Genomic DNA, 14067 nt, shown 5'->3' with positions numbered 1-14067 from the left:
TGCACAGACAACACATTGGTGCATCAGTCCCAGATAAAAGAAAACGACGAGTTAAAAAACTGTGACCAATTAGTAGTATAGTTAGAACAACTTCCTCTTTCCGATTCTAGCGGTAGCAAGACGGCACAAGTCCAATAGAAGGTTTTATTTGGAAAAGCTCCAAGTTCCTGTAGAAAATAACGAGAAAGTGTCGAACGCACAAGGACTTGGAACCGCCTGTCCATTGAAAATTGTTTTAATAAAAATGGGCAAATGGCCACGTAGCCCATATAAATGAAGGTCTCGCAAAATGCTTATATCCATGTATCGTAAGCTTTCTCAATGTCAAAGAATATTGATACAAGATGTTGTCATTTGAGAAAGGCTTCTCTGATTGACGTTTCAAGTCAAATCAGGTTGTCCATGGTGGAGTGCTGTCGTCGGAACCCACACTAGGTGGGCGAGAGGAGGCTATTTGATTCAATGAACCAAACAAGACGAGCATTAATCATCCTCTCTAAGGTCTTACAGAGACAGCTTGTCAAAGCAACTGGACGGTAGTTTGAAGGAATCTTGGGATCTTTCCCAGGCTTAAAGAAAGGTAGGACAATAGCCTGGTGACAGGCATCAGGGAAAACATTTTCCTGCCATATCTGTTTTAAAATAATCAGAAGGATAGCAAGAGAAACAAGAGATAGATGGCGCAGCATTTTGTAGTGTACATCATCATGTCTAACCAGTGAACTGCTAGACTGATGAAGAACCAGTTTGAGTTCAAACAGTGTAAAGGGACGATTATAGCCAGAGACAATCAGCTCGAAAGGAAAGAGGTGATTGCTCTGCCCGAGTATTGATGGCTAAGAAGGTGGAAGATGAAGCAAAAGTGCTAGATACCTGGCAAAAGCTTTCACCTAGAGTATCAGCTACTTTCTGGCCATGAGAGAGTAAGATTGAGAGAGGGATAGAATCTTATTACCCACTAACCTTTCGAATCTTGTCCCATATGACTTTGGAACTGGTGGTAGAAGATATGCTAATTGTGAATTTAATTAAAGAGTTCTGGTTTTGACATCTTTCCCACTGAACATGTGAATGGGCCTGCTGGAAAGTGATGTGGTTCAAGAGTGTGGGATACCTACGAAGAATATTCCGGGCCCGTTTTTGAGCCTACCGTGCCATGTGGCAGGCAGGATTCCACCACGAACGAGGATATTGTGAAAAACATGTCGAGATTTTAGTAATACATTAAGCAGCTGCCTGTACAATACAGTCAGTTACTGCTGTCACACAGTCGTCTATTGATGCCTTCAGATGATGGCAAGATCAAGTTCTGTGACAGCAATACAAGAGGGCCAGTTTGCTTGATCCAGCTTCTTCCGGGCTGGCATCGACCACTGCCAGTCTCTCTCAAAATGATAGGAAAATGATCACTGTCTCGTGGGTAATTGTCAACTCTCCATGAAAAGTGAGAGAATAGTGAAGGGGAGCAAATTAAGAGATCAGTAGCAGTAAAGGATTGACTAGGTGCATGATAAGTGTAAGAACCAGTATTGAACAGAGAGAAGTTGTGATCGGAGAACATGTTCAAGTATGTCCCCCAGAATTAAGAAGGGAGACAGCAACTGTTAAATGAGATCATCAATGGCTGATTGATCATAGGTCTCTCCAGGGGACAGGTAGAGAGAACAAACAGTGATGGTATGGCCCAAGGAAACACGGATGGCTATGACCTCCAAGGGTATGTTGAATGACGAAGACAGGGTGGGCACATGCTGATCAACCAACAGTGCCACCCCTCAGTGTTTTGATGCCATCCAGATTAGAAAGTAAACCTCGACAGTTCCATTTTATCAAGATAACCATTCTTATTTATGTGTAAGCGAATTGGGTGGAGAGCTCTTCTGTGTACGACGTCTTTTTTCTTTAGTCCTTATTTGATGGATCCTGCCCTGTGTCGATTGAGCAGATCTTTGTTGTTGGAAGAGGATTCCAGCGACTGAGAACGTGAACGAGTAATCGTTTTGCATCTTGGGGTGGGAGAAGAAGATGTATTCGAGGAAATGCCCGTATCCAGAATCAAAGGAAGTGGATCATGGTGTTTGCTGGAATTAATGTAAGGGACAGAAATGGGTGTTGATGTTTATTCATCAACTTTTTTAACCATAGAGGTCAAAAGACTTTTCATGTGGTTTGGGAATAATTCTTTCGGAGGCACAGAGAGATCCATTTGCACTCCCATTGTGGTAGTGGAAATAAGTGCAGCAGCATACGTCCGAGATGAAGTGCCTTGATGGTGGCAGATGGACGTGATGATATAAATGTCAGAACGAGGATAATGGTTGGCAATGTAATTCCATCTTTGCGAGTGGAGATACCATCAAGAATCTCTGACTTGGGGATGTTTTCAAATCCCTCTTAACAATAACTCCTCGTGACGAATTTAAAGTAGCATGAGGTGTAACCTCAATAGGTATATTTCCAATCGCCTTTGAGTGTAAAAGGAGTTCACTGTGTTGAGATGTGGATGTTTCCACACATTGTTGAAACTAAATTTTCTTTCTTTCAATGCTATGAAAGGATAATAGAACTGCTCTTTTAATGTGTTTATAACAAAAATTAAATATTTTAATGAAATTGTGTTGTACTGTGTGGTGAAATCAAATGTTTGAATATTCTTTACTTGTTTGCTGTTTATTAGATATTCTAAAACAGGTTGATTATTTTTTAGTATCCAAAATGTATGTTTATTATTATTAAAACTTATATTTCTAATATATTTCTATTTCTATGATTATTTTATTATTCAATTATTATTCATATGAGACTGGCTAATGGGGGTCAAGACTGATAGACAGTGTATCCCTACCACAATGTGGGTTCTATTTCTTCAGCCACCTCCAAAATATTGGGTAAATTTTATATCTCACATTATATCTCGTACACTGGGGATCTTTTTTATTAGTGCAGTCTTTGTTTTATATTTTTGTTTGGGCTTGTTTTTTTTTTTTATTACAAATTATCATTAGTCTGGTGTTTGGATTTGCTGTTTTTAACGCAGTCCTTCCTTTCAATTTTGTTTCATTTGATTTTACTTGATTGTTCGGTATTAATATTCTATATAGATAGATAGATATAGATATAAATACTAGTCAACAAGTATTGCACGTGCATACGTGCATGTATAAAACTCATATAGTTATTACAAAATTCAGTCTTTGCACGTGTTGTTAAATGAAATTACAAATCTGATATTAAATCCATCACCAAATTCTATTGATAGGTGTAAGCAGTTTTATATCTGCTGTATTTCAAAAATATACTGTAGCCCATAAATATTCATCATTCATATCCGAAAATGAAAGCAATGCTCTCATGATGTCTCGAACATTGAGATTGGGTTATAAATAATAGTTGAAAATCATCATGTGGTGCAATGAATTCTGTTAGTAGTTTCGTTATTTGCTTCATATAGAATAGACCTGATGACAACCTGCAAGATGTTTGGATACTATTTCTGTGTCCCAATCGTATAAACCTTTACAGTAGTAACAAGGTGCTGGTCTGTTTTTAATTAAGATAAAAAAGCTGTGATTAGATACCTTGTCGGATTACGATATTATGGACAATGTTGCATACCATTTACTGGCGAAACTCTCTGAGGAAAGGCAACACCTTTTTCTTCATTATATATTACCGCATGCCGTTTTGCAAGTGGTTTGAGACAAAATCAACACTATGTTAAAGTAATTAAATTCACACAGGTGGTGAATTAGAAATAAATTTTGAGTCACTTGGCGTTGTTCAGAAGAATAAGGAGATTTGCTTTTACTAGTATCACTCTTACAAGAAAAAAGTCGATACACAACATTAGTTTGTTTGTTTTTAAATTTTGCGCAAGGCTACACGAGGAGTATCTGCGCTAGCCGTCCCTAATTTAGCAGTGTAAAACTAGAGGGAAGGTAGCTAGTCATCACTACCCACCACCAACTCTTAGGCTACTCTTTTACCAACGAATAGTAAGATTGGCCGCAACATTATAACGTAAACGCCCCCACGGCTGAAAGGGCAAGAGTGTTTGGTGTGATGAGGATTCGAGCTTACGACCCTTAGATTACGAGTTGAGGGCTCTAACCATCTGGTCATGTCGGGCTACAACATTAGTATAATCTTCTGGACTCTGCGAGTTAAGTGTAGAAATGTTCTAAAAACTGTTGCTTGCTTGTATAGAAAACATAGCAGGTGATAACTGAAATACAGTGAAAAACTAAAGTAGTGCTGTTTCTGATAGAGGACCTACTTTATTCATAAAAATTCAGTTATCTAAGTAATCATATAAAATTGTCTTCCTTGTATAACAGTCTGTCAGTGACAGAAATGTATTACTTCTTTATGACGAAGGGTGGCGTAATTTTACATAATACACGGTTCTCTCAACCAAAACAAAACATTGTAATTGATAAAGAATGCTGTCAGTCTGCAGTAATAATAATAAAAAGTTTTAACAATTAACAATGCCTTCTTATGACGTTTGTTTTAGAACATCTCATACTTGTAGTTCAGGAGAAGCCAGTTTATTCACTTGATTGTGAAGTCAATCCCATTTAACCTTGACTCTCAAACAAATATAAATGCACACCTTAATGTGTCACTTTAAACCCAAAGTTTAAACAATCTATATAACAAGTAAAAATCAACTGGTACAAAGCCTTTCGGTTGTAAAATAAAGAGAAATATTTGTGTTTCTTAAACACATAATTTAATTTGAATATTATTCACTTGTATATATATTATACACGACCGCTAATATGTTATTTCAACTGTTAAAGGCCGTAGTACAAATTATTTGTAATAAAGCATCACGACTCATGCTTGATTTACATCATCATTGATTAGTCAAAGACTCGGGCATTGAAAGGAGGCCCAATTGATCAATGAAACGCTAATTAAGGCACCATTTACGGAATTATATAAAATCCATTTAAGTAATGTTAAAATGTTCTGAGACAATAAAAACAGCTGTTGAATTCTGAAACTTTCATATGTTGTAACTTTCAACTGATCAAGGAAAGCATGGGTTTTCTCGCTTACTGTGAGTTGTAAATTGCTACAGACTTGAAATGCTCCCCAAACATTGTCAAAAGCAAAACATTGAACTTAGGTGTTCGTTTATGCAGCCTTTGGGACAGAAGGAAGACTGCCAGTGATCTCAAGCATGAGATAAACGACCATGTACCAATTGACAAAAGTGTCCAGACGACAAGAAGACTCAACGATACATTGGTTGTGTATCAGTTAAACCTTTACTTCGGTCTCCAAATATTCTCAAGAGACTGAAATTATCTAAAGAGTACAAAAACTGGACTGTTGCTGATTGGAAAAGGGTGTTATGGACAGATATGTCTAAGTTTGAAATATTTGGTTTAAAGTGCAGGTGTACATCTGGAGGGAGAAAGGTGAAAGATACCTCAATGCATAACACCTACCATGAAGCATAGGGAAGGCGGTGTGATGGTTTGTGTGTGTTTTTCTGCTGAGAAGACAGGAGATATTTGCAAAATAGATGGAATAATGGACTAGCACATGTATCATCAGATACTGCTCCGTCATGGTAACCCAGTGATTTGCGTATTATTGATAAAGGATTCTACTGCCAAGAAGGTAATGACTCCAAATGCTCATTCAACCGATACATAAATCATTTAACTAAGAAAGAAGCTGCTGGGGGTCATTCAAGTGATTCAGTGGCCTCCACAGTGCCCAATTGAGCAGTTCTGGGATTTGATAGATCGAAAACTTGACAAATGAAAAGTTACTTCAAAATAAACTTTATGGGAGTGTATTAGAGACACTGAGAATAAAATCCCAAAGGGAACTTTGATTAACTACGTTGCAGCAATGCCTGAAAGGTTGTCTGCAGTTATTAAATCAAAAGAAAGACACACTAAAACATTAACCGTTTGATTTTCAACAAGTTTTAGTTGTACTAAATATGAAAAATGAATAAGATTTTTGATGTTTCACCTGTGATTTACCTTCCATTGTTCCTAGAATACAATTGATTTTTTCCTAATATTTTTGCACAGTACTATACATGGTAAGTAAATGCTCTTATAACCACAATGAAAATTTGCAAATAAAATTTTATTTAAGAAACAAATCAAACTTAATATTCCAAATTTTATAAAAGCGACAAGAACTGCATATGGTAAACTGTTAAATTTTTGCGGCCTGTTTAAATGTTCTTTCAACTGATTTTTTTCATTTCATGACAACTTTTGAAATTCTAACATTTTTCTAAAATTAAGAAATACTGCTGTATGGGAATATCAAATTTATTTGTTATACATTTGAGCCAGAAGAAGCAGTCTCTTTTAAAGAAATCGTTAGTGCATAATTTCAGCAAAAATCCAGAATATATCGCCTTCGGATACAGGAAACTATAAAGGAGCATCTACTTTAACAGGTAGTTTTGCTACTAGCAGAGAAACCATACAAGGAAAGCCAAGGTAAACTGTCTAGGGTTGCCTCATGGCCACCAACATTGTGTCCCCTCTCAAAACTTAAGTGTATTTATTGCCTCCGGTTCCAGTCTAGTATACTGGGAACGAGACCAGTACAAGAACAGGCTTGTATGACAATCATATAACAGATTTGTCGATCCGAAGGACTGGTTTGACTGGTTAAAATATTTATGAAGCATCACAAAACGCACAATATAATGCAAAGTATAGATTATTTCACTGAATATCAAATCAGTGAGAAAAATAGATATTAACGTTAAATAAAATATAAATACCTACTTTGGTTACACTTTTCGCACATTATGTAAGCAGAATAGTGTAATAACTTATTTACATCGTGTTGTTTTATCAAAGTTCAACATAAAATTGTTTCAACTACCTATCATCTATGTAGTAATCATATGTTTTTCACGTTTACTAAATTTTAATCGTCATACCTACGAAAATTAATGCAACATAAAAAAATTAATTTGAAATAGTGAAATGCAAACATGTTTCGTTCATGCTACAAATGCACAGAAATTAATATTTTAATTTCTTTAAATCGTAAAGCTTCCAGTAAATTATCCATACGATGTTCTATATTAATTCTAGTTTTGTGTAAATTTCTCACTTTGTTTGCAAACTCTTCCCAGTCGTGAAAGGGCTCCAGAAGTAAGAGTTCAAGGTCACTGAACCTTAACCTGACACAGGCTTTGTATTCCTGTCCCCCAAGTGGGATTCTGTGCTCATACCCCTCTCACAAGCTAGAATGTCTAAACTTGGCACGTGCTTAGGTACCCTTACAATAAGTGCAGAAGTAATTGAAGGTAATGGAATGTTTCATACGTAAACTGAAGCCCTTGTTAACCACGACAGGGACTTTGAATCTCGCAAAACAATGCGGCCATTCTATACTAGTGTAAACACTGCACTATAGCTCATATAATAATGTTTACACAAACAAATTACAAACATATACAGAGGTGGTATAAAAAAAAGAGAAAATATTGATATTCTCAAACTGAATGTTCCTCTTTTCACATTTTCTTTTCACATGTCACGTTAACGATTAGGACATACTTGACCACAAAACAAACTAGTTAAACTAGTAGTAATAATTTCAGAATTATCATATAAGCACAAGACGTCATTTTGACTGTTGGGTACTGTGACAGTGGTTGTGTGGATTTTCCAGTTTAGATTGGATTGTCACTCACTGCTTACATGAACGGAAACTTTACCAGGCAGTATTCCTGAAACTTCTGAACGGTTAGGATGAAAAACTGTTATGTCTCAATCTCAAACTGCAGAATGCCTGTTTTCAGCCAGTTTTCACAGTTGTCTTTAAACAAACCTTTCAATCTAACGGAAGTGAACAAGTCCCAACGTCGTTGAGGTCCAACTAGTTAACCTCACTTTAGCCTTATGGTCGAGAACTTGAAAATGTCCTATCTTTAATAATACGTTTAACTCTATATCTCTTTCTAGAAGTTTGGTGGTTACGGTAATAGACGTACAATAGCAGGTTCGTGGATTCGAATTCCGCCATTGAACATGCTCCCTCTTTTCAGCTGTGAGGGTGCTATAATTAAATAGCCAATCCTACTTTTCGTTGGTAAAGAGTAGCCCAAGAGTTGACGGTGAATGATTTTGACTCTCTATCTATCCTCTAGTCCGCCACTTCTAAATTATGGACAACTAGCGCAAATATCCCCCAAGTAGCTTTATATGAAGTGCAATAAAACAAATTATATTTTGGAATTCTGTATTCCCAATAGCATAACAATCATTTGAATGCAATTTCTAACAATTCATTTTACAGGTATTTGTAATTAAGGTGTTTATGAATAAATAATTTTCTTAAACAAACTGTTTGATATTTTAATTTTTGATCAATTTCTTTAAAATATCATTGTGTATTTGGTAAACTAAAACCATAACAAAATATTTTGTAAATTTTCTGGGTTTCAGCTGATATAACTGAGAAAGGTGACGTTTAATGTATACCTCCACCACGCAGCGTTGATCATATTAGGCTCTCAAAAAAATACAAAAATGTGTTCGTATGTCCGTCTTCATCAAGCATAGACCATTGCATTATTGTTTATATATTAAAATATATTTATGTCAAAAAAAAAAGAAAAGTGTGTATATCAATCTTGTTGGAAAATGTCAAATTTTTTACATATCTACATTTAATTAATTTCTAAATTAAAATTTCTGGCGATGTGAAATCATAATACGTAACGTACGTAGCGTAATATATCGGAGACTCGTCCGAGATAAATTATACACAACATAATAAACTGGGGTATCATCCGGAATAAATTATAATACGTAATTATAATCTATAAATCTTGTGGAATTTTGAAAGTTTAGTCACAGTAGTTTTCATAAAATTTTAATAATCAATATTTTATCCTTTTGGTCGCAAACTCAGATTTCACGTCTTTCTGTCGGAATGTTTTTGTGTGTGTGACAGCATATATTTTCTTTTTGTTGTTGTTGTTCATTAGGTAAAAATTATCAAAAAGGATAAACCTTATATACTTTCGAATAAAATAATTAGCATAAAGGACCTGGGCCCGAAATGGCCAGATGGTTAAAGCACTCGACTCGTAATCGGAGGGTCGCGGGTTCAAATCCTGGATCACACCAAACTTGCTCGTCCTTTCAGTCGTGGGGTCATTATAATGTACGGTCAATCCCACTATTCGTTGGTAAAAGAGGAACCCAAGAGTTGGCGGTGAGTGGTGATGACTAGCTGCCTTCCCTCTAGTCTTACACTGCTAAATTATGGACGGCTAGCGCAGTGAGCCCTCGTTTAGCTTTGTGCGAAATTTAAAACAAACCAAACCAATCAAGCACCTGCAAAATTTGGAGTGACGTGAGTTTATTCAGTACTTTACTTACTTTGAGTTTATATTTTTCAACTGATTTATGTTTTCCATGCCTTTTTTCAGACAAACTGTTTTTAAATACACTCGTTGTGTAGTTTTATATATCAGATAAAATATTATAAAATGTGCTAGGTATGTGCCAGAAAGGAATGTAATCACGTAGCAGGGGCACATTTTTATTTGTGTATCGTTTGCAATATGATGTAAAGTAGTACAAAAAAAGTGACAATTTTTACACGATGGTGGTTTCGGGATCATAACTTCCAACTTCCGCATCCGATTTTTACAAAATTAAAAACTGTTTATTTCTAGGCACCCTCTAGCGTGTGATGGAAATTTCAGCGCGATCGAAGTAGCCAATTTTTTTTCCAGACAAGCGCAAATATTTACGAGATTTTAGCTTAATTTTTGTCCATATTTCCGAGAATACTTGAGATACTGCATCCAAATTTGCTTTCAAACTAGAGGAACATGTATTCAGACATGTGTCAAATTCGAAAAACATTAACTGGAAGTCTGATTTATCACTAGTGCGAAAACAACAACAGAATTTCACGCTAACTTTAGCCTCATGTAAAACGGTAAAGGTTAAAGCGATTTTTTTTTAAATTTGGTACGTAATGTAAGGAGGTCTGATAGAGCTATCATACAAAAAAGGGAGGTTTTCGTTTGATATAGCGATTATACGAATGTTTAAATAAATCAAAGTTTCATCCTAGTGAATAACGCACTGTTGTTTAGTTTTGTTGTTGGTCGCACGACATCTTACCGTGTGTCTTGATTACCCGAAAAGGAAAATATATATGTATTTTCTTCGTGGCTATTCTTACAAAATATCACAATACGCATGTGTGGACCTTCTCAGCTTAAAAGAGATTCGTAGCATAAGAGAAACGTTTTTAGTGATTACCTATATATGTTAAAGATTTATTTTCAATTTTATCAAAGGTAAAATCAAAAGGAGAATCTGTGACGTAGAGGCCCAATGTTTACTTTGATTGGCCGTACCCCTCTGCTGTGGACCGCAGTTTCACCTATCGAAGGCTAATCGGCACAGCTTGGGTTAGCAACCTGAAGAAACATGTATTTATATGTGTCCATACTTATAAAAGTACACTGAAAAACATAATATAATGCTGTTATTTTGACTGGGGTTTAGTTTTTCGGTAATTAATTCTACCCCTGTCTTTTCACTCAGTGTTTAAAGAACCTTTTAAAACAAAGTTCTAAAATTACTTTTGTTTACTTATTCTCATTATTACTGAAGATGCCTACTTTGAACAATTACAGAGATAAAATTACTCAACATTTATCACTCAGTGTATGAATGTAAAATTAATCTAAAATATGTTATGAGGTAATAGATTTTGCTCAACGTTTTATTAATGTTTATTAAACTAGTGCAACTATACCTTCTGTGCTTTACACATGGCTCCCAAAGCTTGTACATCGTGGTTTGTGTGATTGCCTTCATCTAGACACTGAACACAGACTGGAACTTTACATAACATGCAGTACATACTTAAAGATTCCTCGGCGTGTTCTGAACAGTTCAGTTTTCTTTCTTTGTTTCTTGCTCTCAAAGTTAATTTTCCTTTCTGAAGACTAACTAACGAGTGTTTTATGAGTGGACCCCTAGCTGGGTGACAACCGTCCCGACAAACTTTACAGTAAAAAATTTCACATTGTTCACACATAACAACGGCTTCACTCGGGTCGCCTTCACATAGTTGACAGCAAACAGGTAAGTTTCTCGCTTCTTTGTATTTATCGACAATGTTTTGGAGAGTTCGGTTTTTAGGCAAGTTGTTGGCTCCATTGTCATCAAAGTAAATAATTTTCTGACACAATGGACAAACCAGAGACAAAGCACTACTATGTATAGGTGGGAACAAAATACCATGAAAATTTGGTGTACCTACGTAGCTGTTGGGTCGACTGTTGCATACCACTCCGCTATCGGTCTCGCTAACTAAACTAAGTTTATCAACATCTGAATAATCTGAAGTGACTTCATTTAAACTGTTTAAAGAATCGTCTGAATGCTGCTGACTTTGTTGTGCAGGTTGTTGACAGTGAAGAGCGCACTTCAAACAAATAGAATGATAACAAGGTAATAAAACTGGATTGTGAAAAAACTGCTTACAAATCGGACAACGTAGTTCCTCTTCCATTTTCTTTCATACTCGATTTAACTTAGGAACTGACAAACCTCGTACCATAACCAAATACATGCACCAAATGACGCTTTTTCTCTCACTCGGCGCATGCGTATCAAATAACCATCACATTTGTACTTAAACTGCCCTCTAGCGAAACGAATGTAACTTAGCATGAGTACGTGCTATTCGTATATCTTATGCGGGATATGAAATTTAATTATCAAATTACTTTTATTACTCCCAAAACAAGGTTAATGTTATTTATTTGTTTTAATTCTTACATTTGATGTTGGAATTATTTACTGAATCAATTAGTCTAAGTCTTATGTTTTGACACTTTGGAATTTCGCTGAGTTTAAGTTAATTACATTTATTTCTATAATATATTTTGGTTTGTTTGTTTTGTTTTTTGAATTTCGCGCAAAGCTACACGAGGGCTATTTGCGCTAACCGTTCCTAATTTAGCAGTGTAAGACTAGAAGAAAGGCAGCTAGTCATCACCACCCACCGCCAACTCTTGGGTTACTCTTTTACCAACGAATAGTGGGATTGACCGTTATATTATAACGCCCCCACGGCTGAAAGGGCGAGCATGTTTAACCCACCTGGCCATGCCGGGCCCATATATTTTGGTAATGTAACAGTGTTCATTGTTACGATGGTTGATTTGTCACTCCAATAGAAGATTAGTGAATAAAATACAATACAAAAGAGTCAGTAAACAGTCTTGGATCCATTTAGAAAAGTTTGTGAAATATTTTTTTCTTTTTTGTTGTTGTTGTTGTTTAGAGATAAACGAACTTATTTTGCTTGTTTGTCCTTGTTATGTTCTTTATTGTTTGTTTTTAAATATCACAGATTGATTGTTTGCTCTCAAGCACAAAGCTGGATAATGGGCTGATTATCTGTTATACGTTCTCTGGTAGGACGGTGGTAAGTCTTTGTAATTACAACATTAAAATTTAGGTTTCGATTCTCCTCGGTAGACACAGTAGATTGCCTGATGTGGCTTGCTATAATAAAACACACTCGTTCCTCCAGCAGGCAAAAATGTGACAAACAATTGGCGAACTTAACAAACCAAAAATAATGTTAACAGTGGCTTTAGTGGTCTAAGTCGTTTTGAGAAAGTTTTTTGATAGTTTTTAAATAACTATTTGTAGGTGTTTCTTATAATATTTTTCATTTGCATGTTGAAGTCGTGATAAAAATATAATCATTTGTCATGATATATACATACATATATATATATGTATAATTATACATTGTTTTTGCTTAAGGTTCGAATCCCCATTCCACCAAACATGCTTGTCCTTTCAGCTGTGGAGACGTCATAATGTAACGGTCAATCTCATTATTCCTTTGTAAAAGAACAGCCCAAAAGGTGCTAGTAGGTGGTCATAACTAGCTACCTTCTTTTCGTCTTTCACTACTAACTTAGAGACCGCTAGATAGCTTTGCGAGAGATTCGAACCATACTTTTCCTCTAAAGGCCTTTCGTAGTTTGTTGCTTTGTACGTGCGACTATTTGTTTTTATATTAATTATTTATAATTTCTTATTTTAGTTAATTGGTATTAACCAAAACTTTCATAAACACAAATGTAAAACAATATTTATTTTTATAAACTTTAGAAATTTGTTGTTAAATATGCTAAACATAGAATAATCCAAAAATCCAGTACGAAAATATCAGAGGCTAGTCCTATTCACATCTTTAACCCTAATAACAAGCAACAGAACAAATGCTCTGTTTGACAGTTCTTGACAAATTGCAGTTTCTGAAGTTTTTAAAATTTGCAATTTCGGAATGGAAAGGACTAGTAGCGTGCCGAAGCCGTTATAATGGCAGGAGTTAACTGAAAAAAATAAGGTATTATTTTTTGATATAATTTTTTTTTTTTTGCGGAATGAGGGGAGAGGCGTTTGAGAATACTTTGGACTGTGGATTGCCCCTGCCCACGTAAGGTAGAAATGATAAGCGGATCTTCGTTTAATCCTATTCAACCGTTCTTTCAAACACTTTTGAAGCCTAAGGCTAAGCAGTGAATTCTTACAAATCAACACTTAATAAAGTATCAGAATTATGTTTCCATTGTAAAGACTTGCAAGGGCTTGTGTGCCATTCATTTTAAAATTAAAACCTTTTCTCTCTGATTACTCACAGGAAGTAAGGTGTATAATCAGTCACGTGTTTTAGTAGTTGGGATTTTTTTTTATGACTGAGAAAAAGGTCACCTTGGGGGTATGAGAGAAGAAAGGCCTGATTTAATTTCTACCCCCACCCACGCTTCACCCCCTCTGTGTATGTCTCTGTAATGAACTGTGTTTAAGACATGTGACCCAAAAAAAAAAAAAAACTTATTTTCCATACAGTTGTAATGTCCTCGAATTATCATCTTTTCATATTCACAGTCTGCATGTAGCCCAACAGCATGTCTATGGACTTACAACACTAGAAACCTGGTTTCCATACCCTTGATGGGCAGAGCAGGGATAGCTAATTGTGTATTTTTGTGCTCAC

General features: G+C 35.7%; 1 protein-coding gene across 1 annotated transcript in view; it reads right to left on the bottom strand.

Moving 5' to 3' along the window:
- Positions 1-11632, bottom strand: part of LOC143222854 (E3 ubiquitin-protein ligase TRIM9-like) — a 60361-nt gene extending 48729 nt beyond the window's left edge. The window contains exon 1 of the mRNA XM_076449945.1: positions 10795-11632. Within this exon, the coding sequence (XP_076306060.1) occupies positions 10795-11556 (762 nt within the window). The 5' untranslated portion in view covers positions 11557-11632. The remainder of the gene's footprint in view (positions 1-10794) is intronic.
- Between the last annotated feature and the right edge of the window lie 2435 nt (positions 11633-14067).

Source organism: Tachypleus tridentatus, chromosome 8, assembly GCF_004210375.1.
Source record: "Tachypleus tridentatus isolate NWPU-2018 chromosome 8, ASM421037v1, whole genome shotgun sequence".
In the NCBI taxonomy this organism is placed as follows: domain Eukaryota; kingdom Metazoa; phylum Arthropoda; class Merostomata; order Xiphosura; family Limulidae; genus Tachypleus; species Tachypleus tridentatus.
The sequence above is the reverse complement of the archived record's forward strand: the minus strand, read 5'-3'. Positions and strand labels throughout refer to the sequence as shown.